Here is a 24426-nt window from a genome sequence, read left to right as displayed (position 1 = left end):
GATCTTTGGTTGTGTGAGACTTTTAATTCGGAGGAGAGAAATGATGGATTATGACTCATTTTGTCTTTACTAGCTCGGCTATTTGGAAAACTCGTTGTAATCTGGTGTATGACAAATCAAATTTATGCCTACCATCGCCAGAGCTCATGGCCTCATTGGCTAATAGAAGTGTTGTGGAATTCCTATCACATATGAGATTGAAAGATGATAGAAACCATTTCAACACTCCATTTTTGGACAGTCATCTGTGGGTCAATCCTCCAGTGGGGACTGTCAAAATTAAATGTGACGTTGATTGGGACAAAGTTACGAATGCAGGCTCTGTAGGGGTAGTGATAAGGGATTCATACTGGTAGGCTGCTTGATGGCGTTGTGCATTGTTTTCATCCATTACTAATTGTGTAGGCTAAGTGTCATGCGATCCGGAGTGGATTGGAGCTGGTCCATGTAAGAGGTTTCACTAATGCTATTGTGGAAATTGATTCCAAGGATTGTTTTGCTGCTGTCGAGGGAGATATTTTTGTCTCAAATTGGACTATTTACCCTCTATGACATTAGAATGCAAAAAGCTTCATTCTCGTCTCTCTGGTGGACATGGACTCCTCCTGTTGCGAACCATGCAGCTGACTGGGTGGCTTCGCAAGCAAGAAGGAGGTTGTGCACTGAGGCTTGGGTCATTCGACCTCCAACCGCCCTATTCATACTTTCACGGGATGGTTTACCTTGCCCACCGAACTTAACGCTTTTCTAATTAAGCTTTCTTCTTTCAGTTTTTTTTTGTTTATTTTGTTTACTGTTTTGTGACTGGCCTCTCTGGTTGGTCTTTTTTGTTTGTAACCCTTGACTGTTGTGTTATTCTTCTTAATATAATACTCCTTTTACCTATAAAAAAAAATCTTTCAATTTAAAGCTCCGGAAAATTCCTCTTGAACTCTAAAGGCAAGGATGGCCTTGAGTGCTCACCTGAAGACGAACACATGTATTTGAAATTATGAACATTGATGTGAACTGACGAAATGATATATCCTTCTTCATCATATTAATTTATGACCCGATGCACTGTGAATTCAGTGACATAATGAATGAAATATTTTATGTTGATAAAAAAGGACATGCAATGTGAGAAAGTTGTTTTTGTTTACTGCGTCTGCCCTTATCTTGTAATTTATTTATGCGTACAATTCTCTTGTCTTGTAGTTGTTGCTTTTCATGTTATAATGAAGAGGCCTAAGAAATTAAAGAAGAAGTTGCATGTGACGAGGATAATAATATCTTGTTACTTTTATTCAATCATGTTACACTATGTAGAATAGAATCCTTATACGTGGCGAAACTTGATTAATTTGTGATAACAAAACAATATTATTCTTGGAATATACAAGATTTTTACAAAAAAATTAGAATTGAAATGAACTGGAAGTTTGTACCCTTTAACATGTTATCAAGAAACTTTCTCGTCCTTGGAACATTACAGAATCTTTTTCCAAATCTTACCAACCGAGCAGGATTGAAAAAGTAATAGACAATTGACTGAAGCCTAGAGACTGGTGCATTTCTTTGGGTGTATATTATCCCACATCTCACAACAGCTCATCCAATGGCCCATATAATTGGCGCATCCATGCACCTAGCGCATGATAGAATTTTGGGGGAGAAAATACCAAAGTGTTTCTCAACTTCATCACCGACCTTGGTATTTTCATCAAACATGGCAAAAAGGTAAGTTTCTATAGCTTTTCCAGGCCTCTTCGGAGTCCCACTAGTACCTGTCACATGGTTGATCAAATTCTGGTAGAATGTTTGTGCATTTTGAGGGGTTGCAGCATCACCACCTTTGGATGGCCAACCGCTCTCCGACACAACGATCTCCATGTTGGAAGCATTGGCTTTCTCAAGAGCCGAGTACTGAGCATCCAAAAGAGCATCAAACAGGTTTTGGTACTTTACACCGTCGGGCGTCGTGATCCCATCTGAGGTGAATAAGACATAGGCAAGGTCTATTTGAGCAGGATTGTCAATGTAGCTGAAGTAAGGATACACATTGACAAGAAGAGGGGCCCCTTTGCTGACTAGGAAGTTGATAACTGGGGTTATGAATGACTTTGCAGCATCACGATATTTTCCAGCTGAAGGAGGGAAGGCATTGTCCACAAGGGTTGTGTCAATTGCTGTTGAGACTTTGATCTGGCCTTGCAGATTGGCTACTACAATTGCATTATGAATGTTCTGGATGGCTTGAAGGAGATACTGGGAAACTGGATCGGTGGGGTGTACTTCGTTCCCGACCGCGATGTATTTGAACTTGACGTCAGGCAAGTAGGCTTGTACATTCTTTTCGACCCAATCTGTTGCAGCAGCAGCATCAGTGAGGCCTTGAAGATTGTTGTTGAGGATGGTCACGGTGAGTTCTATGTTGGAACCTTTAAGGGCTTGATAGGTTGGATCATTGGGTTCATAAATTCTCATTCTTCCAATGCCATTGCTTTTGTACAACTCAACGACTTCTGTTTCGGATGGTAAATTGTTGCCATTTCGTCCATAACAAACGCCAACAGATTGTGCACCTGAAATACAAGCATCAAAGTTTCAGCTTGTGAAAGCATGATTGGCAACCAGAGAAACAACTTGCTTAAAGAATGTTTTAAAGGATGACAATCTTAATTTCATACATGAAATGACCAAAGAAATTACATACAAGGGACATGTAACTCAAGTGGTTAAGAGTAGTCACCCTTGCATCTAAGGTCCTATGTTCGAACCCCCCTTCCCCCAATATGGCCTGTATTTTAAAATAAACATAAATTAAAATTGGTTAGAGAAACCGGAAGTTTTCTGCATGGTATATATTGTTGAATTATAAGTTCTTAAAGCTGATTTATTAGTTAGTTAAAACAGTTTTGCTTTTAACTCACTTTGTAAGCCAAGTGTGAGCATCCTATTGGATGTCTAAGTGAATGGCTGAGATCACCTTGTGATGTAAGGGATCCAGCTACTATGCCTAACGGTTATATTTCCTCACTCCAAGTGTGTGAGGCAGCGAGACTAAATGAAATAGAACATTCCTGTGCTACACGTATAGCAGAGCAATCCTTGCCAATTCTTCTTATATTTTCTCATTTTCTTCTCTCCTTCATCACACTCCTTCTACACACACAAAAATACTAACATGGCCTCAGAGCCAAGTTCTGTCATCTGAAAGTTGGGTGTTCAAACTATGAAGAAAAGATCGGGGTATTCTGAAGCTCGTTCAAAGCTCACGAAGCTACTTGAGCCCGATTTCTCCCCAATCTTAAAACAACTCGTTTTCAGAAGCATCTGAGATCAGACATGGCTGGATCTAGAAGCTCTGAGGTGAGAACTCCGATTTTCTCCGGTGAGAACTATGAGTAGAAAATTAAGATGGTGACCCTATTCAAATCATATGGGCTTTGGAATTTGGTAAAGAAGGGGATTCAAATCTCCGATTCGAAGAAGAAGAAGAAGATGGCATCTGAGGAAATCTCAGAAGAAGAAAACGATGAAAAAGCTCTAGGTATCATCCAAAATGCAGTCTAATACCAAATTTTTATCACCAATGCAGACTCTGCCGAAGCAGCTTGGGAGCTGTTGTATGGAGAATACCATGGTGGAGATCATGTTAGATTGGTAAAACTTCAAAACCTCATATGTGAATTTGAATACACTAGAATGCATGATAATGAGTCTTTGTTTGCTTACCTTACTAGACTGAATGATCTGATTAATCAAATGAAAACATATGGTGAAATGCTCTCGAATGAAAGGTTTGTTCAAAAGGTCTTGATTAGTCTTAGCAAGGTATATGACCCTATCTATTTGGTGATTGAGAACACTAAAAGTCTAGAGATTGTGGAATTGCAAGAGGTAATTGCCATTTTGAAAAGTCAAGAGCAACGATTTGAATCGCATAATGTTGATGCAACTGAGAAGGCGTTTGCCTCATTCACTGTGAGTCCAAAAGGCCAGAACAAGAATGCAGTTCAATCTGGTCCATCCAAGTCTTAGAAAAATTGGAATCCTAAGGGCAAACCGTGAGAGTAAAAAGGAAAGCCTCAGTAGAACAATCCTGCATCAAATCACAATTTCAGTTCATCACAACTAGCAAGTCAAGAAACTGTAAAACCTCAGTGCAAGGTGTGCTCAAAGTACCATTTTGGAGAATGCAGGTATAAAGGCAAGCCAAAGTGTTACAACTATGACAGATTCGATCGGTTGAAAGGAGTGCACTATAGGAAAGTCTGTGCAGAAGGCAAACTGTGCAAGTCAAATGGAAGTGTCTAGGAACTTGTTCTATGCTAACTGTGCAATCACTGAGACAAAAACACAAGGGGAGTGGTACATTGACAGTGGCTGTAGCAATCATATGACTGGAAATGTGGATTTGCTTGTTGATGTAAGGACAAATGTGGCTAGGAAAGTGCAAATGCCAACTGGTGCACTTGTGAATGTGGCTGGCATGGGTTCATTAGTTATTGACACAACTAAAGGCAAAAAATATATCAGGGAAGTGATGTATCTACCAGGCCTAAAGGAGAACTTGCTGAGTGTTGGGCAAATGGATGAGCATGGATACTTCTTGGTGTTTGGAGAAGGAATGTGCAAAGTGTTTGATAGTTTCTCAATGAATTGTCTCATCATCAAAGTTTCAATGAATAAGAATAGGTGCTATCCTTTATGTCTATTAGCTGAAAACCAATTAGCCATGAAAGCAACTGTCACTCATTGCACATGGACTTGACATAAAAGGCTAGGACATCTACATTTCAAAGGGTTAAGACAACTGAGAGACAAAGATATGGTGCATGGATTACCTCAACTAGAAGAGAAAAATGGTGTGTGTGAAGGTTGCCAACTTGGAAAACAGCATAGAAATGGTTTTCCAAAGAGTCAAGCTCAAAGAGCAAGTATTCCACTTGAGTTAGTTTACATTGACCTTTGTGGTCCTATGAGAACTGAATCTGTTGCAGGCAACAAATACTTTCTGTTGATCGTTGATGACTTTACAAGGATGATCTGGGTCTATTTCTTAAGAAACAAATCTGAAGCTTTCAATTGTTTCAAGAAATTGAAGTCCATGATTGAATTGCAATCTGGATACAAGGTGAAATGTTTGAGAAGTGATAGAGGGGGAGAGTTTCTATCTTCTGAGTTTGTACAGTTTTGTAATGATCATGGCATCCAAAGGCAGCTCACAATGGCCTACACTCCTCAACAAAATGGAGTGGTAGAGAGGAAGAACAAGACTGTGGTTGAAATGGCCAAGTCTATGTTACATGAGAAGGGAATACCTTATTTCCTACGGGCTGAAGCTGTTCACATAGCTGTGTACATCTTGAATAGATGTCCTAGAAAGGCTCTGAATAATATCACTCCATTTGAAGCTTATAGTGGAAGAAAGTCTGGTATTGCTCATCTAAAAGTCTTTGGCTCCTTATGTTATGTTCATGTGCCTACTGAACTAAGGCATAAACTCGAGCCTAATACTGTGAAAGGAGTGTTTGCAGGATATGAAACCTGTGAGAAAGGCTATAGGGTCTATGATCTAATCTCCAAGAAGCTCACTCTATCAAGGGACATTATCTTTGATGAAGAAAGCTCTTGGAATTGGTCAGAGCACTCAAATAAAGCAGTGGCATTATTTAGAAATGAAATCCAAGATGAGCATAGTTTTGGTGTGGAAAATGAAGATGAAAATGCTACTCTATCTTCTTAGACTCAAATTCAACAAGAAAGGAGCCCAATGTTATCTCAAACCTCTTCACATCACAGGTCAAGTGGTATAAGCAGTGAAGAGAGGAATACTCAAGCTTATGATCACTCACCATTGAAATGGAGAAGGCTAGATGATGTGCTTGCACAGTGCAATCTGTGCATCATAGAACCAGAGAAATATGCAAAGGCAGCTTAAGACAAATCATGGCTAAAAGCTATGAAAGATGAAATGATTGAGAAAAATGGTACATGGGAACTAGTGGACAGACCAACTGAGAAACCATTTATTGGAGTCAAGTGGGTTTACAAAACCAAGCTAAACTTAGATGGTTCAGTCCAAAAGAATAAAGCAAGGTTAGTTGCCAAAGGGTATGCTCAGAAACCTGGATTGGACTACAATGAAACCTATGCTCCTGTGGCTAGATTGGACACCATTAGAACCCTCATTGTTCTAGCTGCTTAGAAAGAATGGAAGCTATATCAGCTTGATGTAAAATTAGCTTTCCTAAATGGTGTACTGCAAGAATAGGTCTATATAGACCAACCATAGGGTTTTGTGGTAAAAGGAAAAGAAGACAAAGTCTGTAGGCTGCACAAAGCTCTCTATGGATTAAAATAGGCACCTAGAGCTTGGTATGGAGAGATAGACACCTACTTCACCCAGTGTGGTTTTGAGAAAAGCCTAAGTGAAGCTACCTCGTATACCAAGACAAGGGGAGACAAAGACATCCTAATTGTCTCTATTTATGTTGATGACATTGTGTATATAGAAAGTAGCAAGGAATTGTTGGATGAATTCAAGGAAGATATGATGATGAAATAAGAGATGACAAACTTGGGTCTTCTACATCACTTTCTTGGCATGGGAGTGGTTCAAACAAGCTCTAGCATATTCATCCACCAAAAGAAATATGCAAGCTCTCTACTGAACAAGTTTGGTTTGAATGAGTGCAAGTCTATGACCACACCTCTTGTAGCAACTGAGAAGCTAACTAAAGAGGATGGAAGTGGAGCAACAAGTGAAGAGCAATATAGAAGCATTGTAGGTAGTCTCTTGTACTTAACTGCCACTAGATCAGATATCATCTATGCTTCTAGCCTGCTTGCTAGATTCATGCACTGTCCTACAAGCAAACACTATGGAACTACCAAACGAGTGCTAAGATATATCAAGGGGACTCTAGACTATGGCCTAGAGTATGTGAAAGGGAAAAATGCAATGTTGATTGGCTTATGTGACAATGACTGGGGTGGATCAATTGAGGACAGTAAGAGCACATTTGGATATGCATTCTATTTTGGCAGTGGTGTTTTCTCTTGGGCTTCAGTCAAGCAAAACTGTGTTGCATTGTCTATTGCAGAGGCAGAGTACATTAGTGCATCAGAAGCCACTGCACAAGCCATTTGGCTTATATTTGTGTTAGAAGACTTTGGGGAACTTCAGACATAAGCAACTCCACTGCAGTGTGACAACACATCTGCAATTGCCATCACTAAGAATCCTGTGTTTCATCAAAAGACAAAGCATATTGATAGAAGATACCACTTCATCAAAGATGCTCTACAAGAAGGCATTATTGATTTGGTGTACTGTCCTACAAGTGAACAACTTGTTGACATCTTCACGAAATCATTAGCCAAGGATCGATTTAATTATCTCAGGAGTATGCTTGGAGTTAAATCAGCTCAAGACTTAAAGGGGAGTGTTGAATTATAAGTTCTTAAAGCTGATTTATTAGTTAGTTAAAACAGTTTTTCTTTTAACTCACTTTGTAAGCCAAGTGTAAGCATCCTATTGGATGTCTAAGTGAATGGCTGAGATCACCTTGTGATGTAAGGGATCCAGCTACTGTGCCAAACGGTTATATTTCCTCACTCCAAATGCGTGAGGCAGCGAGACTAAATGAAATTGCTACACGTATAGCAGAGCAATCCTTGCCAATTCATCTTATCTTTTCTCATTCTCTTCTCTCCTTCATCACACTCCTTCTACACACACGAAAACACTAACATATATATGCTTTAATATATCATAATTTCAACTATATAATGAAACAGAACTACTTAATATAATCTACCTCAAACTCTTGTACTGTGAACATGATTGAAGAAATAACCTCACATCAATCTACCCACGTACGCTAGAAAACAGGTTTGATGAAATAGCATCAAACCTATAATATTTGCTTCATGCCATAACAAGTAGAAAATGATACCTGTTATTTGCAGGAAATGATACCTATATATAAATTCAGAAGCAGAAAATGATACCTGCTATTTGCAGGGCAGGCATCAACAAAACAAGTAGCAGCAATATGGAAGCCATAAGAGTTTTTGGAACTGTTCTAGCTTGTGTAGGGAAATCCATGAAGAAGAGGAACTTGTATAAATAACTCACTCCCTCCATTAACATACCCCTTACGCTATAAATATACACATCCCATAGTCATTTATGTTTAGGCGGTAGAGTTTAGAGGAGGTCCCAAGCTATCTAGAAATTAAGCAATTACCCATTATCCCGTCAATCACTGCGGATGTATTGACTAATAATGACAATGACTTGCTGTTGAAGAAAAAAATTATGATAACAACAAGACCTGCCTGCCAGACACGTTTTGCAGAAAGAGTTCAAGTCAAATTGATCAACCAAATTGAAAATTAACAAGACTCGACAGACACATAAAGGAAAGTGAGTTTCAAGCCATCCAAGTTCAAATTTCCCTTTTTTCTAGAGTAGATTAATAGCATGTGTGCAAGCACCTTGCCATTAAATTAACCTTTGATTTATATGAAATCCGTCATATTGTATAAATATCCGTCATATTGATAAAAAATGCTTTTGATAAGCATAGTTCACATGTGTGCCATGGTAAATTAAAAGATATATTGACAGAATCAAATGGCATGGATTTACTTGACATGGGAGTTAATGTGGAGGGCCATTCCTGACCAAAAAAAAAAAAACTAAAGCTGACAATTTTGTAAACCTCAAAGATATTTTGTGATAAAAAAAACCCCTTTCACATATAAATTTTTTCATCCTGTACCCATGGCCCCTTGTATACAGTCCTTGATGTTGTCTGCATTTCCAAATTTCCTTATTGAAAAGTCTTTGGGTTCACACTCTTTCCTTTCCGTCCAGTACAGTTGACTTAGACAGAAGACGCATATGATCTAAAATTGCTTATGTGTTTGGAGTGCTTATTACGTACCAAGGACTAGGAAGGAGGCTCTTAAATCAGTTTGAAATTTCAAATATATATATAATACTTATTTTGAAAGGATAGCAACAAGGATACAGGTGTTAGTAATAGCGACAAGGAGAGACTCGAAAATTCTGAGTCAAGGTGGTGGTGGCTATTGAAAATTCTGAATCATAATCTTTCGTTTTATCGTTGATTGTTGGGTTTTTAATCTATGCGCATATGATTATAACAATACTAGAGATATTGAAGGAGGAAAGAAGGGCGTATCGAACACATAACAAAAATTGACAAGTCAATTGGAAAATGCAGATGCAATTTAAAGAGATGTCACAGATACATGCACTAGCTACGAGTAAGAATATAAATTGACAAATGCAGTAGTCACATACACACTAACACCAATCATGCATTCATTTATGCTAATCACGAATACACTTGTCACGTATAGATATAGTGGCATTTAATATTTATGTCAAAATAATAATAGCTATAGAAATGACATAGTTTTTTATATTTGAAATATATGAATAAAATTTTAAAGATGGTTCTCAGCAACATCATCTCTGTGCCTCCAGTAGCCAGAACTGCCAAGTTTTGACATTGCCATTTTTTTATGATGGTTGTATTGCTTGGAAAGCTTGATATTGTGATATCTGGTTTGGTTTGCCTAAAATGATTGTATCAAGTGAAATGCTTGAGTTGCATGGTCTTAGAGATGGATTGTTTCTTCTTGGCACGATTTATCTTGAGACCACCTCCTCTACATCCGATACATGAGAGCATAAAAGAAATAGCCTCTATGTCTTCACACATGCTGGTGGATATGTTATCCAAGTAGGAGACAACTGAAACAGGAGGCCCCTTGCTATTGTAACGGCATGTTGGTTTGACAATTTTGCATGGCATGTTGTGCTTGCATATGTGGGTTGACCCACAGACAATTATATTGATATAGAGTGTATTGAAGGAATCTTGAGGGAACATGGAAAAGCTGCTCTAAGAGATATTAGGAGCTGGGTGCATTGCCTCCTTGGAGATTTTTTTTTTTTTTTTTTTTTTTTTTTTGTTTCTGTCGGTCGCAACTTGCTTGTGTAGATATAGAATTGAGGCACGAGTCTTGTTTCATGTGGATGTGAGACCTAGCCTTGTAAAGAGCATAGGTTGTTTGCTGTTTGGAGGCTTGGGTCCTTTGCACTTGACTGATATAATGTTGCATGACCAAAGCATACGATGATTACAAAAATAATATAAGCATTGTAGCTTGCAAATGACTAACATAATTGACATAAGCATGCCAAGCAGGTATTGTTTTAGTACTGAGCATGCATAGTTGGCACCCATGATCAACACAAAGGTGGATCAATACAAAATGATAAGGAGTATAAGATAAGTGAATAGTGCATGGAATAAGGCCCTGAGAAAGTTTGCTGGAGATGTAAAACTGAAATACATATTAAATATGGATCACTCCACTTGAAGGATAGATCAATATGCTTGAATGATATATTAATTCAGATTAACAGTGCAAATGAATTAAGCTTGGATTGCAAAGGTGAAGTTTTTTCTGAAAAAGATATATATAATTAAGACTTGATTAAAATAATAACCAAACAAGCGATAATGTGTTTTTGGCAGTGTGTAACTTCTACATGGCATGATCCACAAAAGTAACTTTATGGAGCAGATAATAGCATGCTCCATATAAATAATATACTGCATAGCCATAAGTAGGTTGATAGAATAGCATGTGTTAGTCAAAAGGTGATGTGACTATTTGACTCAAGCACTAAAATGATACAATATAATAATGCAAGTGGTAAGTGAATCAATATATAATACGAAAATGATGCAAGCTGTGCACCACATACTTCATCAGAGTACAATAATAGTAATTAATCAATCAATCCTTTTTTACTTGGGCAGACCAAACGCATTTGCTTTTGTCTATGCTTAAGACAACTCAATAAAACATAAATTTTATGAATATATTATAACAGTAAACCAATATATATGCTATATTGAGATCAACGAGGCAAGATAAAAAATCTTATCTTGCTGAAGCAATTTGCAGAGATGAGGCTTAGAGTATTGAGCAAGTGTTCCTCCTCCCTTTCTCATCGTGTTTGCACAGCTCTAGAGAGGTGAGGCCTGCCATGAAGGTGATTTACGGCGATCGCCAGATTTGCTGATGATGTTTCATGGTGGGGAGGTGAACGGCAGAGCTAGCCTCGACGGTTGACAACGGTGGTCAGCGGCTTGCATGTTGCCTGAAGCCCCCAGTATGTGAATGAATGTTGAGCTCAACCTTCTTCTACTCAAGTTTTTTATTCTCTTCATGTAAATTTGGCTTGATTGATTTGCTTGGCATGTTGTAATTTCCTTCTCGGCATGTTGCATGAGTCTGAATGGCACCATGTTTTAACATGGATAAGCCCCCCAAGAGGTTGTGGTCTCGAAAAGGCATAGTGTTTGGCAGTGAATTGCAAAATTGATTTTTGACAAAGGCTAGGTGTGCTGGTTTCTGGTGGAAACTCAGAGGTAGATGGCTTGTTGAGTTGGCAGTGCTTGGCTTATTTCAAAAAGGGGAAATAGAAAACTGTTTGTCATCATAATGTATGATTGTCTAGGCTTGTTGTAGTTAAAGAGATGATTTCTACTGTATGGCAAAAGGGTGGATGGGTTTGCTTTTTTGGATGGCATGGTGTCCTTCTTTGAATTTGCTTGGCATAAAGCCCCCAAGTCAGCTTGTTGGGGTCAGCAATTGGTTGCAGAGTTGGGTTATGTTCTCTTTGGCTTACTCGGGGTCGAGAAACAGAGTAGAGGCTTGCTTCTATATTTTTTTTTTTACAACTAGCTTCAAAGAAGATCTCTGGAAGAAGCAAATTAAAGATGAGAAGGAAGAAGTGAAGCAAGTTGCTGGAAGAGATACACACGGCCTGTTTTCCTCCAGATAAGTAACAAATAGTTTGCTTCCCTCCAGGAGGAAAACTGAAATTTACAGCAACTTATGGCTTCTTGTCTCTTTCTTTTGCTTGGCATGAAGCCCCCAAGTCATTTGGAGTTTGCATGTGTAGTTTGCTGTGATGGATTTGCCTAAGCCTCCATAGGCCTTTTGCAAGATGTTTTGTCTGAGAAAGTATGTCTACAACATAAGAGAAAATATTAGAAATGCTTTTGCATCCTTTTTTATTTTTTCAGAACAACTTAACAAAGCAGAATCAAAGAGAATGCTATTATCTTCAAAATTTCTTGTAGTGCAGTTGCATGAATACTGATTTCAAAGCTTGTGATTTTTCAGGAGCCACTACAAGACTAATGGCCTAGTCCCCAGCAGAGTCGCCATTTATGTTGGGGTCTTTTTCCGTCGGAAGGCTCGTTCGAGCTTGTTGATTCTCTGACCGCCATAGAGTGGTGGATCAAGCCTTCGTTGCCCCTTTTTCTGAGTTAGCGAGGACTAGGCCCAAAGCATCCTGAGGGAAAAGCATGTCCCAGGTGAGTACTCTGTTCTTCTTCCAAGAGGCTGCGTGTTTGATGTTGACGTTTCCGGCAGCTTGACGAAAAGTTGAAGATGACTTGCTGATGTAGATATGAGATTATATTAGCTTGGCATGAGGGCTTGGAGTGTGGGAGCTAAAGATTCACAAGTTTAGCAAATGAGAATGCATGTACTTGGCTTGGTGTTGGATATGCTTGAGTTTGGGGTGTTGATGATTTGTTATTTGTGGCTATGGCTATGGCTATGGCTATGGCTATGGGGATTTAAGAGTTTCAAGATGAGGATGGGAGGAAAAGCTTGAGGCTTGAAGGCTATGGTATTTATAGCTTGGAAGGGTATGAGGAGGAAGGAAAATCTTGGTTGTGATGGTTGAGGAATGGCTGGGATGGCTGCTGGAATGCTTGCAGCAGCCAGAGGGAGAAAGGAAAGTGGTTCAATGGTTGCTGGAGTGCTTGAGCAACCAAGAGATGTTGGTTGACAGCTGCTGGGATGCTTGCAGCAGCCAAAAGATGGAGATTGATGGCTGGGATGGCTGCTGGAATGCTTGCAGCAGCCAAAAAGAGAAAAGAAGATGAGTTCTCATGGTTGTTGAGAAGCTTGCAACAACCAAGAGAGGTTGGTTTTGGCTGGGCAAATGCCTCCCAATTTATAGAGGGGGAAGGCTCTCTTTGGTTTCCAATAGGTAAAAGGAAGTGTTGGAACTAGTTTATTTCCTATGGGTAAAAGGGAGCATTGGGACATTCTTATTTCCAATGAGTAAAGCTAAGCATTGGAAAATGACTATTTCCAACGGGTAAAGGAAAGTGTCAAAATTGGCTTGTTTCCAATAGGTAATAGGGAGTGCTGGAAAAGGCTTATTTCCAACGGGTAAAGCTAGGCATTTGGAAAATGATTATTTCCTATGGATAAAAGGAAATGCTTGGAAAATATCTCATTTGCTTACCCACATTGGAGAACTCTAAGTAATGGGCTTGGACTTTGGTGCTCCCAAGTAGCTACCTCAAAGTCTCCATTATCCAAGAGCTTCCGTGAGCCTTGTGGACCTCCGTAACCTTCCACACCACAATCCCTCATGCAAGCCCCGTAACCACATAACTTGGGTTCATGTAAGCTTGATAGGTGACATATGAAAAATGTATTATTGGCTTTGCATGGTATGGACACTATTATTTATTTAATGAATTAATTCCCAAAATATAGCTTGGATTAACGCATGACCAAAATTATATGTTATATCTGGCCTTAAATGTCTTTGGGCTTCTCGTGACTTTTTTGGGCCTCAACACCGTTAAGTTGACCGTGTGATCAATCCAGGAACGGTACACAGGTTTGGCTAACCTGGGCTACAGCCCAGGTGACTTTTAAAATCCCAGCCCAAAAAATAATTATAGCCCAGCCAGCTCCAATTGAATATCCTATTATTCTAGTCCTACCCTTCTTAGGAATCCAATTGAATATCCTAGTCATGCCTTCACGTGGGGAATAAAACTTATAAAAGGGAGAATAGGAAAGCTGTAGCCTACAGCACATAGGATTAAAAATTAAAAATTAAAAAAAACAGAAAAAAGAGAATGCACGCAGCTGGTGGAAAAAAAGGAAGAAAAGTTGAAGAAATTGTATAACTGTTTCTTAGAGTTGTCGACTTGGTTAGGTACGGTAAGCTTATCTCAATTTGTTGATGTTGAAATTTGAGATTTTTTTAAGATTTTATTTAGTATCAATTACAGATTTGCAATTGAGACTTATGATTTATTTATCAATTAGGGATTTACAATTGGAGCTTATCAGTTTCAGTTTATGAGTTATGAATTATCAAATAGGATTTGTAATTGATTTTGATGTTCTTGCTTATCCAATAGGTTATACTTTTACTTTATAATGTCGGATCATCATCCAAATCCTAAGAGATCAATGACTATTATGGATTTTTTCAAAAGAAATAATGAAGAATCAACTAGCATGCCTTCCAACCCTTCTCTACCTCCTCCAATTTGTGAGGAGCAACCTCATTCTGAATCTCAAAGAGTTGAATCTGAAAGTTTAAGAGTTGAGTCTCAAAGTGCTAATTTTGATCAAGAAGTTGATACCAATTCTCTTGAGCGTGATCCAGGATTACGTCCTCAAATAGACACATTTCCGCCTAATCAACGTGATAATGTTCGAAGAGCATATATTCTCTTAGGACCATGTCAACCAAAACTAAAGGAATATCCATCACACTTAGAAGGGAAACAAATGCGTCAATTTAAAGGTAGTTGGTATAACCAATATCCTTGGCTTGAGTATTCTGTTCATAAAGATAAAGTGTTTTGTTTTCCATGCTTTCTTTTTGACATTGATCACTCACATAAGACATTCACTATAGAAGGATTTAGAAATTGGAGAAGAGTTGGTGGCAAAGAGTGTGCTTTCCTTACTCATGTAGGCATTATAAATTCACCACATCATTTTGCTATTCAAAAGTGGATGGATTTAAAGAACCCAACTCACCATATTGACAGAGTTGTGCAACCCCCACAAGAAGTTGCGAAAAATAGGTTGAGGCTTACAACCACAATAGAGGCCATTAGGTATCTAGCAAATCAAGGAATGGCTTTTAGAGGTGATGATGAATCTCATGACTCCTTTAATCGGGGTAATTTTATTGAGTTGGTAAAGGCTTTTGCAAGAATGAATGAAGAAGTTGAAAAAGTTGTGTTACAAAATGCTCCTTTAAATGCCCAATATATTTCACATAAGATACAAAAGGAGATCCTAAATATCTATGCTAACAAAGTGAGGAAGAGGATACGCAATGAAATTGGGGAAGATGGGAAATTTTGTATTCTCGTTGATGAAGCACTTGACGATTCTAAGAAGGAACAAATGGCTATTATCATAAGGTTTGTTAGTTGTGATGGGCATATTCGAGAAAGGTTTTTTGATATTGTGAGTGTTCATTACACTAATTCCTCAACTCTTAAAAGTGATATTTGTAAAGTGTTTAGTAAGCATAGTCTTTTAGTAAGCAATATGTGTGGTCAAGGATATGATGGTGCTAGCAATATGCGTGGTGAATGGAGTGGCTTACAAGCATTATTTCTCAATGACTGTCCGTATGCATATTATATTCATTGCTTTGCTCATCGCCTTCAATTAGCTTTAAACGCTGCTGCTAAAGAGGTAGGACTTGTTTGGAGATTTTTTTCAATGTTGAATAACATTGTGAATTTTGTTGGTGCTTTTGCCAAACGCCATTCTGAGTTAAAATTAACTCGACAAGCTGAAATTGAAGACTTCTTAGCAACTGGAAGACTTGGAACAGGTAAAGGGGCTAATCAAATTCGATGTCTGCAACGACCTGGAACTACTCGTTGGGGCTCACATTTTAGTTCTATTAGGAGTTTAATTGATTTATTTGGTGCAACCAAGACACTTCTAAAGGATATCAGTCATAATGGACCTACCGCACAATTTCACGGGGAAGCAGAAGGTATTAAAATTTCTATGTTGTCTTTTGACTTTGTCTTTGCCTTGAATTTGTTGGACAAAACTATGGGATTCACTGATTTTCTTTGTCAAGAACTTCAAAGAAAATCTCAAGACATTGTAAGTGCTTTGAATTTGGTTGCAAGTACAAAAATGGAGCTTGATGAGTTGAGAAACAATGGTTGGGATGATTTTATACAGAGTGTACGATCATTTTGTGAAAAACATGAAATTAGTATGCCTGATATGGGTACTCGTCATACAATGGGCACTGGGCGTTCTTGTCAACAAAAAGATTGTATCACAGTGGAGCATTATTATCATATGGATGTATTTAATGAGGTAATAGATTATCAATTGGGGGAGTTAAATACTAGATTTCCATATGAAACTGTGGAACTCCTTCGTCTTAGCTCATCATTGGATCCCCGTGATGCTTTCAAGCGATTTTACATTGATGATATATACACTCTTGCTGATAAATTTTATCCTGAAGATTTCACTACAACTGAATTGCAGGCTTTAAATCAACAACTGGGATTTTATAAGATTGATATGGATCACAATCCAACCTTCAAGAATCTTGATTCCATTCCTATATTACTTGAGCGCTTAGTGGAAACAAGATTAGCACAAACCTACTACTTGATTGACAAATTGATTCGTTTGGTGTTAACTCTTCCTGTTTCTACAGCAACAACAGAACGAGCATTTTCTTGTATGAGACTGATCAAAAATCGGCTTCAAAACAAGATAGGTGATGAATTTCTTGCTGATTGTATGTTACTTCACATTGAAAGAGAATTTGCTGATAATATAGATAATGAGTCGATAATTAATGATTTTAATTCTATGAAGACTCGAAGGGTGCAACTTATATAGTGTTATTTGAGAGGTAAGGCTCATTATGTCCCCCCTTGAGTAGATGTATTATTATTATTTTGTTATCAATGAAATTACATTATTATCGAGTTTTCTATGTACTTAGTATGTTTATATGTAAGGTAAATTTAGCCCAGTCAAGTTTGAAATCCTGGGTCCGTCCCTGGATCAATCGTTAAATGCTGACGTGTCTATTGTGGGACCCACCTACTAACCAACCAGTTCTTTTAAAAATTTATATAAAATTATAAAAACATATAATTAAACAAAAACTAAATGTTACGACCTTTGTGAGGACAACCATCCATTTAGTATGATGGTTGAGTCACACTCCCCAATCCTTGTGGAAGAACAACTTTGTGTGTGTACACATCTGTTGGCCCAGATTGCATGTATATATCCAACAATTTATATGAAGATAAAAAACAACGTGCATGAATTGGTATGTAAAAATGCCTGAAGCCCGACATTATTTTTTTGGTAATGGGTTGACCCAAACCGATATTTTTTTTGCCACACTAGCGCTAGAGTAAATCAAGTTGGGGTGTTAGTTATAGTAAACTTTATATAATATGACACGGGCCTATTTATTGAAAATTATATAATATGACACGGGCCTATTTATTCAAATTATGAAACCATGTTATGGTAATGTCTTAAGTTGTTAGATTAAGCTATTTATTGACTCCTTATTTATAAAATTAATGCTCATTTTTCTTTCATAATCTACACAAATTCTAGAAAAATCGAGACCCTAAAAGGTGATGAGGAATGCTCCACCCACAAAATTATTGCAGTTATGAGGATTACAACCGAAGAAATTGCTACTAGATTCACATTCTAGATGTTATACTATAGGCGACACGGAAAGAGACAAGGACGAGGATATAGATGGGACCTTCTTCGCATTTTCAAGCTCCCTACTTTTAACAACATCAGATAAACCAACATGTATGCATATCCAACAATTAATTTAAGGATCAACATCAATATACAGCAATAGGCCTGTAAAAATGGCCTAAGCTTAATGGCCTAGCCTGAGCTCGTACACATAGGGATGGCAATTTCCCCAAGGGTTCAGGTCCCTCCGGTGCTTCACTCCTAATGAGTCTGGTATGAAGGACAAAAAAACGGATACAGAGATAGGGTTGGGGAAATTTTCGGTTTTTGTGTTTGGGGTGGGTCGAGGATGGTATTTCCATCCCCGCCCCGTAACCTCCCCATTATGTGTTAGTAGTATGCCCTTAAAGCCAACTAATTATGTAATAGTTAATGTTGAGAATATCTTTTGTAATGACTTATTAATTTATTTATGGGCAAGAACATTTGTTTTCAAATCATGATTATTATTCTATATTAAGAAATGTAAAACAACAATAGTCTTAGGAATATGAAAGAGGAGATGAGAACTATGTTATGAGATTACATACATTGAGACTTCTCATGGTCCCTAGTCATATCCTAAAAGTGTTCCTCGTCATAGAATTATCAATTGGGCATTGATCTTCCACTAAAACCAGTACACACAATATCTTCTCTAATTAGAGGATGACAATGTTTCAAGTTATTAAGTTTGGTGACACCAAGATAAGTGTATAGGTTCTTGTAGGGGAACAAGTACATTGAATGCGATTAAATATATGAGTTCTAGAATGGAAGTATTTACTCACATCTCAAACTAGAATTCATAAGTTGCAATGGTGCAAACTAATCCTTAGACCTTAAACAACATAATTGTCTTGTAACTATGTTGTTTGCCTTTGAAGGCACTATACCGCTATGTTATAGAAAACAAAACCAAGGGGGCAAATGAATGTACAACAATAGATCTCTACTCTCAGTAAGGAGAGAGAATACTCCTAAGATATGATTGATCAAAATTTTTGCTCAAAGTAGTGGATAAGATTTGAAAAAAGAAGTTTTCAATCTTACTAGGATAATTATATAAGGAATAATTCACACTACAGTATTTGACATGAGATTCCATAATCTAATAATGTGAATAAGGAGTATTATTCAAGATAAGGATTCAATTGCACAATCATACCAACTTGAATAGGTTCTTCACTATATCTTATTTAGCTTGGATAACTATGACATGCTGCGAGGCGTCAACCATGGTTTGTGGAAGTCCTAAAAGGTTCAATCACACTGGACCTTCACTAATAGGAAGAATTAAATGGTGAGATTTAATTCACAAGTAAACTCATAGAAGTTGAGAGAACCCACTACCTTGCTAGAAGGAACCTAAGGATCGCACAAAGAAAAATGTAATTAGAGGAACAAATGAAGAGGAAAGAAACTTGAGATCAAAAATCAAAGGTCAACAGGTCAACAGGTCAAGTCAAAGGTTAACATGTTTGACCCATGCAATTGATTTAGACTATGAATGTGACTTAATGGTTAAGTTATAATTCATAATTAAAAGTTAATTATGAAATTAGTTTTGACATTAGGGTTTTAAATCATTTAAGTGTAAAAGGCAAAATGCCCAAATACCCATTGGGCCCAAGAATAAGTGTTGTATGACAACACAAATTCTTGAGACCCAAAAGAAAGCCCATGAACCCATGGCCGGCCATAGAGGGAGAAAGTCTCTCCTCTCTTATGTGTCTCATCTATTTAAGTCACACTATGACATTCAAGTTAGGTTTTGACCTCCTAAGCTCTTAGGTGTTGGCGTTGAAGGTGAGAATTTTCTCCCTCCATCTTTTGCCAAAAATCAGTCCATGAAGAGGGAGTCTAGTATCTCTATCATCTTGGTTGATGTCCTCTTCACCTCCTTCACATTTGGTGTGGTGAAATAGATAGCATCTCCTTTGGGGCCTCTTTGTTGAAGAATCTCTACAACCTCAAGGAAGATAAGGCATTTCCTTAAAGGTGTTCAAACTTGGCCAAGACAAGCTTCAAGGGTATATTCTCATCCTTCTTCCCTTTTTCTTTTGTGTATAAAGAGATTAGACCTCAAAGATACATGGGTAAAAATGAAATAGACTTAGCCCAACAAGTTTTAAGTAAAATGCTTTCGCTAGATGATTCATATGTTTTGTGGCTAAAATTCATTTTAAAGTTTTAAATACATGTTTCCTTCTTTATTATATATATATATATATATATATATATATATATATATATATATATATATAAGTCGTGTATGAATTGATATATGTTTCAGATGTAGTTATCACATGTATTAGTTTAAACAAATAGTCTAAATTTTTAGTATTTTTGTCATGTCTAGATTTCTAATTAATACAAATTGAATTTATATATGTTGCACTCATAGTGTTTCTTTTCTATTCAAAAATTAGTTTTAATTGGTTTTATTTTTTCTTTAATAGGGCGAGGCGGGGAAACCGTTCCCAATGAAGGCGGGGATGGGGAATCCCCGCTTTCGCTATTGCAAGTATGAAGACGGGGATGGGGGAAAATGCTTAACATATATGTGGCATACCCATCCTCGATTCGCTCCATTGCCATCCCTGAATACATAGTGTTTAAATGGTCATGGCCAAGTGATGTCACGACATCAAATATGTCAAGCATTGACATATGGTCAGCGTTACAGTTGTCAGCCTACTGGACAACACCACCAACATATCTCCCCCTTTTAATTTCACCTCCATAGTGAAAAGATCAGGATCACCTAAAAAAACACACAAGCATTGACAACAATCAACTATTTGTAGCAAATTACATTTGCTACAACTACCTACCAATTGACCCCATTTGATTTTGAACTTATGCACATATTTACTCAAGGCAAAGAAAGGTACAAGCAAGTACATACCACACACCGACAACTTGGGACAACACTTGCATTTGAAAACAAAATGAGAATCTCAGTCAAATCCAAAACGGAGAGAAAAAGTCATGTTCAACCTACACACATTGGATCACAAAAGCTTAAACAATTGCCAAAAAAAAAAAAAAAAAGGGAAAAGTGACCACTTATTGTACTTGGGAGGATTTCCCATGTTTGGTAGGCCTCACTATGCCTCACTGGACTGGATTGGGCTAAATAACACTTAAAACCCATGTTTGGTAAGGAAGGGGATTAACTTAAATGAGATTCCATAGTCCAACAGTGAAAAAATAACCAGACTCGCATGTCTTACACAGCGAGCCCCAAATGCACTTCGCAAAATAGCACCATCGCTATTTCGAACACTCAAGTCCGACTGGATTTCCTTACGCCTTGAATCAAAACCCCACCACCAGAGACCCAATCGACAGACTCTGGCAAAACCCAATACCCAGTGCTCCCCCCTTCTCCCCCGAATTTGTTCTCCCTCATGACCACCACCCGCAAGCCACACACAGACCCATCTCTCTTCCCCACCCCAGCCACCCGCAGAACCCAGAACCATCTCTCTTCGTCATCTTTGTCTGTACACAAGAGAAAAACACAAATCAAAAAGGGTTTAGGGAATTGGTAAAAGAGAAGAACCAGAAAATAAAGAAACCAGAAACAGAGAATAATGAAACCCAAAAAAAAAGAAGAGAAAAGCAGTTCCAATTCGTAGAAGTTCCAAATAGAGAAAAGCTGAAAAATAATGAAATCAGACAAGTTAATGAAATGATGAATTGACAAAAAAATAAATATTATAATTTTATTTATTTATTTATTTATTTATTTATAGGTTAAAATTTTTAATTAAATTTAAATATTAAATATTTATTTTTTAGTCCGACAGAGCACCAAACATAGTTCTTCACTATTTTTACAATCCAGCTTCTTAGTTCGACGTAGCACCAAACGTAGGTCAGTACTTAATCCAGCTTAGGCCAATCCGAGCTAATCCAAGATAGTCTCAGGATTTAGTCCTGTCCATAACAGTCCGCCGTACCAAAAGAGCCCCAAGAGGACTCTTAAATCCTCCATTAGCTTCGTCGAATCTATTAAATTTCATAGATAGGGACTAGCGGCCCATTACTAACAACACCAATATTGCCCCCAATTTAACCACCTACAAAGCCTAGTAAATTTGGAATTTTATCATGAAAGGCATCGGTGATATTAGTAGTGGAACCATTCATGATATGTTGTATTTTATTTGGCCAAGTTTTAGATGTGGGACTTATAGTCTTCAACACGCCCCTTCACATGGGACCACCACATAGTACACAACACGTACGGCCAAGTCCACATCAAAGTCAAACATTCAAGCCTAACATGTGAACACCATGTATTAGGTAAGGGTAAACGTTCAAGCACAACATGACCCCACATGTGAGTAAAGGATAAAGGCTCAACACAGACTACCAAGCCACTACTAGCAATACTAATATTGTCTCTAACTTAACCACCTACAAAGCCCACCTACAATCTAGATTTGCTAATTCCGCAATTCCCCAAAAGTTAAAGCCCTAGGAAACTTTGAAAGTCATGTGAAAACAGCCTTTTAGTTTGAGCTCAAAGACTTGAACTTTATATGACCCACAGAATGGACGGTTTTGCCCTCACAAAGGTCATCACATGCCTCTCATGTGACTAATTTGACGGAAAGATGGATGAAATGTCTACAAAAATGACGGTGGGGGGAAATTTTGTGTTAAAATTTAATTCAAGTACTTAATTTTCTTAAGAAAAAGGTAAGGGGTAAATCAAAAATAAAGAACAAGTTCATGGGGCATTTCGGCATATTACTCTTAAGTTAATAGATAATATATTTATAAAATAAGAAAATATTAATAACTATTTCATATAATTAGAATATTTTTAAAAAAATTAATGACTCATTTATTGTTAATATTAATTATCAATTCAATTAATATTTTTATAAAAGTAAACTAGCATTAATTAGGAAAACTTTTGATTCCTTCAAATTAGGAGGATCTCCTACTTAAAACCATTATGGTTTTTGACACTTGACAAATTCCTTAATATTCACTTTTCTTTTATGTTGGAACTTGATAGTTTTTGCTTGAATTTGAAAAGTGTCAAAATCACATTGATTTTAGGAGGAGCTCGTCTTCAATTTTAAGAAGTGTAGGGGCCTTTTGTTCTAGCAGCTCCAGATGGACATGGGGTGCTGCAAAGAACAAGTGAGCAATGTTGCCTTTGTGCTTGAGTTCAAGTATCAGACCCCAAACAACTCAAAAAGTTTGTGGATCCCTAGGGAGTACTCTGGTCTCTTTCACCAAGAAGATTGATGATTATTATGATTCAAAATTTTGGCTTGACCAACCTCGTGGCATGGGAGTTGAGCCTCCACAAAGTTAGCAAGAGAAAGAGAGAGCTTGGCCAGGTCTTTTCCTTTCTTTTCTTCTCATTTTCCCCAACTCAGCCCTTTTGAGTGAAACTTGTTGATTCCAAGCGCATCGGGACAAAGATTTTTAGCGCCCCAAAGCTTTCCTGCAACTAAGCCTTCCAGTAACCTTCATTCTTCGCAACGCCTCCTTTACGCTTTCTCTCCTTATTTTCCTATGAGAACTTATAGAGGCAATTTTGGGTGAAGGCGCTGGTCAAATTGAAAAGGATGTTGGCTTTTCTTCCAGCAACTTGTGCACCTAGGGAAACGAGACTTTTAAAGGCTCTGGTTTGGTTAAAAGGGTGTTGAAACCTCTCTCTTCTTGCTTACTCATGTAGTTGGGCTTAAGAAAGTAGGCTTTGATTTTGGTGCTCCCAATCAGCTCAAAATCTCCACCTTTTGAACCCTGAATGGACCTTATAGACCCTCGTACCCATCCACACCACAACCCACTCAGCAAGCTCCATGCATTTACGCGGCTTGAACCCCCTTAAGCTTGTTGGGTGATTTGACACTAAATAGGATGGTTGTTAAGCATGCATATTATTCACATACTTGTGCTCAAACTTCGCTGTTTTGCAATGGTTCAAGGTCGTGCAAGGTAAACACTTGACGAGGCAATAAGCTTCTTATAGAACCGGTGCATTTTTGCGAGCTTGCTGTGACCTCCCACATGACGAAAAAAATTGCTTGCCTAATTGTAAAATGTGAACGGAATTATGTGCTTCTAAACGTAATCTGATATTGAAGTTGTTTTCTACCCATTTCGGCCTTCATGCATAACTCAAGGCTTTATGTTTGACTTGCTAACGTGATATTACAAAATGGTAGGGAGTATCTAGTAATTGTCTATTAGTTTTACATTTATATGTCCTGACATGAATATTATACACACTATAACATGGTTTTGATCATGAGTTTCTTTAAAAGAATTTAAAACTCAGTTTCCTCGGCCATTAAAACAGAAAAAATATAAATGTATATATCAAACATAACATAAACAAAACATCTTACAATACCATTAAAATTTACATTCAACGCACTGCCCATCATAAATAAAAAGACACATCCAAACAAATTATAATTAAGAGATCCTAAGTTCGAATTCGCATTTTTTGTTAATTAAGAAGAAGAAAAAACTTCCTAAAGTTAAAAGAGAAAACCAAACAAGGTATCTTCAATGAGAAATGGTTTAGTTTTCACCAACATGGTACAAACCTCATATATATATATATATATATATATATATATATATCTATATCTAAATTTCAAGTTGAGCAGAAAGTTTGAGGTAGATTTAGTAGTTTGTTTCAGTAAATAGTTGTCATCATGATGATACTTTGAGCACTACAATGAAGAAAAAAATTGCTTTGATGTAGATTATTCAGTA

General features: G+C 37.5%; 2 protein-coding genes across 2 annotated transcripts; one reads left to right on the top strand and one right to left on the bottom strand.

The window, feature by feature from the left end:
• Positions 1–1324: 1324 nt before the first annotated feature.
• On the bottom strand, positions 1325–8197 carry LOC110753933 (glucan endo-1,3-beta-glucosidase-like). Its single transcript, XM_021954927.2, has 2 exons — positions 8002–8197; positions 1325–2564 (listed from the first exon to the last, which is right to left on the bottom strand). Exons 1-2 carry the CDS (start codon positions 8141–8143, stop codon positions 1591–1593), a joined length of 1116 nt encoding a protein of 371 aa, XP_021810619.1. The 5' UTR covers positions 8144–8197; the 3' UTR covers positions 1325–1590.
• Positions 8198–15297: 7100 nt separating this feature from the next.
• On the top strand, positions 15298–16782 carry LOC110753952 (uncharacterized). Its single transcript, XM_088252309.1, has 2 exons — positions 15298–15884; positions 16404–16782. The coding sequence occupies exons 1-2, from the start codon at positions 15298–15300 to the stop codon at positions 16780–16782; spliced, it is 966 nt and encodes a 321-aa protein (XP_088108435.1).
• The last annotated feature ends 7644 nt before the right edge of the window (positions 16783–24426 follow it).

Source organism: Prunus avium, chromosome 4 (assembly GCF_965620075.1).
Source record: "Prunus avium chromosome 4, drPruAviu1.hap1.1, whole genome shotgun sequence".
In the NCBI taxonomy this organism is placed as follows: Eukaryota; Viridiplantae; Streptophyta; class Magnoliopsida; order Rosales; family Rosaceae; genus Prunus; species Prunus avium.
Note: the sequence above shows the minus strand (reverse complement) of the source record. Positions and strands in the feature narration are given on the sequence as shown.